At 42.5% G+C, this 1,853-nt stretch overlaps 1 protein-coding gene across 1 annotated transcript; it reads left to right on the top strand.

Annotated features, from left to right (window-relative positions):
• Positions 1 to 809: 809 nt before the first annotated feature.
• On the top strand, positions 810 to 1,706 carry LOC106512072 (rab proteins geranylgeranyltransferase component A 1; the record flags this gene model as incomplete). Its single annotated transcript, XM_014000767.1, is given in 3 exon segments — positions 810 to 908; positions 1,035 to 1,180; positions 1,248 to 1,706. Coding segments are annotated over 3 exon segments (629 nt in total), but the record flags the coding sequence as incomplete, so codon positions are not given.
• Positions 1,707 to 1,853: the final 147 nt, after the last annotated feature.

Here is a 1,853-nt window from a genome sequence, read left to right as displayed (position 1 = left end):
CCTATAGATATATAAAGACTAGATAAGTCATACCTATAGATATATAAAGACTAGATAATCATCCCTATAGATATATATAAAGACTAGATAAGTCATATCTATAGATATATAAAGACTAGATAAGTAATCCGTAAGGCGGCCATCTTGGCACAGGAAGCAGGCCCACAGTGTGTTTGGTGTATTTATTATTTAAATAAACATAACCTGGTCAAACAGATTATTTAATGTTAAGGTGAGACATGTTGTTATAAAATAACTTATTATAATAGATGTTCTTATAATTAATTTATTTGAGATAAAAGATATAAAATTTTGTCTTCTTCTGATTCCTTTCATTTATTTGTATTTTAATTAAATTGAATTTATGTTTTTAATGAAATTAAGGAACAAACAATTATATAATAATTATGTTATTTTAATAGGTAAAGTAATATTAATATATACACAGAATACATTTAGGTATTTACAAATAAAAATATACATCAAAATTATACACAAGTCTATAAAAAAATAGTACTAAATAGTACTAACAGTGGTATTTAATATGAAAGAATACTGTTTTATATATTTTATATTTGACATGCTAATATTAGCCTTAATTAGCCCTAACTAAACATATATTTTGTGTAAATCACAGCTAGTTTGTGTTGCTGACTGTCCCAAGATGGCCGCCCTGTGAGGACACTGCAGACTGACTCATCTAGCCTTTATATATGTGTTCAACAGCTCCATGTTAGCATCAGATCAGTAAACAGGAAGTGGTCAAACACACTTCCTGTAACGTTCCTCAACATGACCTTTGTTTTCAGACCTGGTTCACCTCACCTGTCMGTCAGTTAACTCCGCCCACCAGGACCTGTCGCCGGTGGTAACCAGGATGTTTCACACAGCAGAGTCTGAAGAGCGTGGTCAGTCACACACACACTCATCTTTGAGTTGTAAGGATGGTTTAGTTTCTGATTGGAGGGTTGAACTTGGCGTTAGGCCACGCCTCTTTCTTCACACAGCTGTGTTTCTGTCTCGTCTGTCCTCAGACGGACGTCCATTCGTCCTCTGGTGCTTGTACTTCAACATGGCCGACGGCTCGGCGCTGGAGGACAGCGGTCACCAGCTGCCCTGTAACGTCTTCATGTGTTCTGGTCCAGATGTTAGTCTGAGCCATGAACGCTCCATCAGACAGGTGAGTCCTCAGAAACCCCTCCTCCAGAGCCCTGCAGCTGTAAGCTCCTCCCCCTTCTCGTCTCCAGGCAGAGGCCATCTTTCAGAAGATCCTTCCTGATGAGGACTTCTGTCCTCCAGCTCCAAACCCTGAGGACATCATCTATGACGGAGACTCCGCCCCCTCTGAGGACGTCATCTATGATGGAGACTCCGCCCCCTCTGAGGACATCATCCATGATGGAGACTCCGCCCCCTCTGAGGACATCATCAATGACAGAGACTCCGCCCCCTCTGAGGACATCATCTATGATGGAGACTCCGCCCCCTCTGAGGACATCATCTATGATGGAGACTCCGCCCCCTCTGAGGACATCATCAATGACGGAGACCCCGCCCCCTCTGAGGACATCATCTATGATGGAGACTCCGCCCCCTCTGTGGACGAGGAGGGAGCAGCGAGCCAGGAGTGACCTTTGACCTTAAGCTTTAATGTTGCCTTTATTTGTTTTTATTTTCTGCATGAATAAAGTTGAAGCTGAACACCAGAGAGTGAGCCAGACTTTATTTGAGCTTTTATTGTGAAAGGTTCCAGCTGTTTACAGACGGCGACCACGACGACCGCCCTTCCTCCTGGTGGAGTCTGACGGGATGGGAGTGACGTCCTCTGAGGACAGAGACGACAGATTAGTGAC

The sequence above is a fragment of the Austrofundulus limnaeus genome, unplaced genomic scaffold (genome assembly GCF_001266775.1).
Source record: "Austrofundulus limnaeus strain Quisiro unplaced genomic scaffold, Austrofundulus_limnaeus-1.0 Scaffold4111, whole genome shotgun sequence".
NCBI lineage: Eukaryota > Metazoa > Chordata > Actinopteri > Cyprinodontiformes > Rivulidae > Austrofundulus > Austrofundulus limnaeus.
Note: the sequence above shows the minus strand (reverse complement) of the source record. Positions and strands in the feature narration are given on the sequence as shown.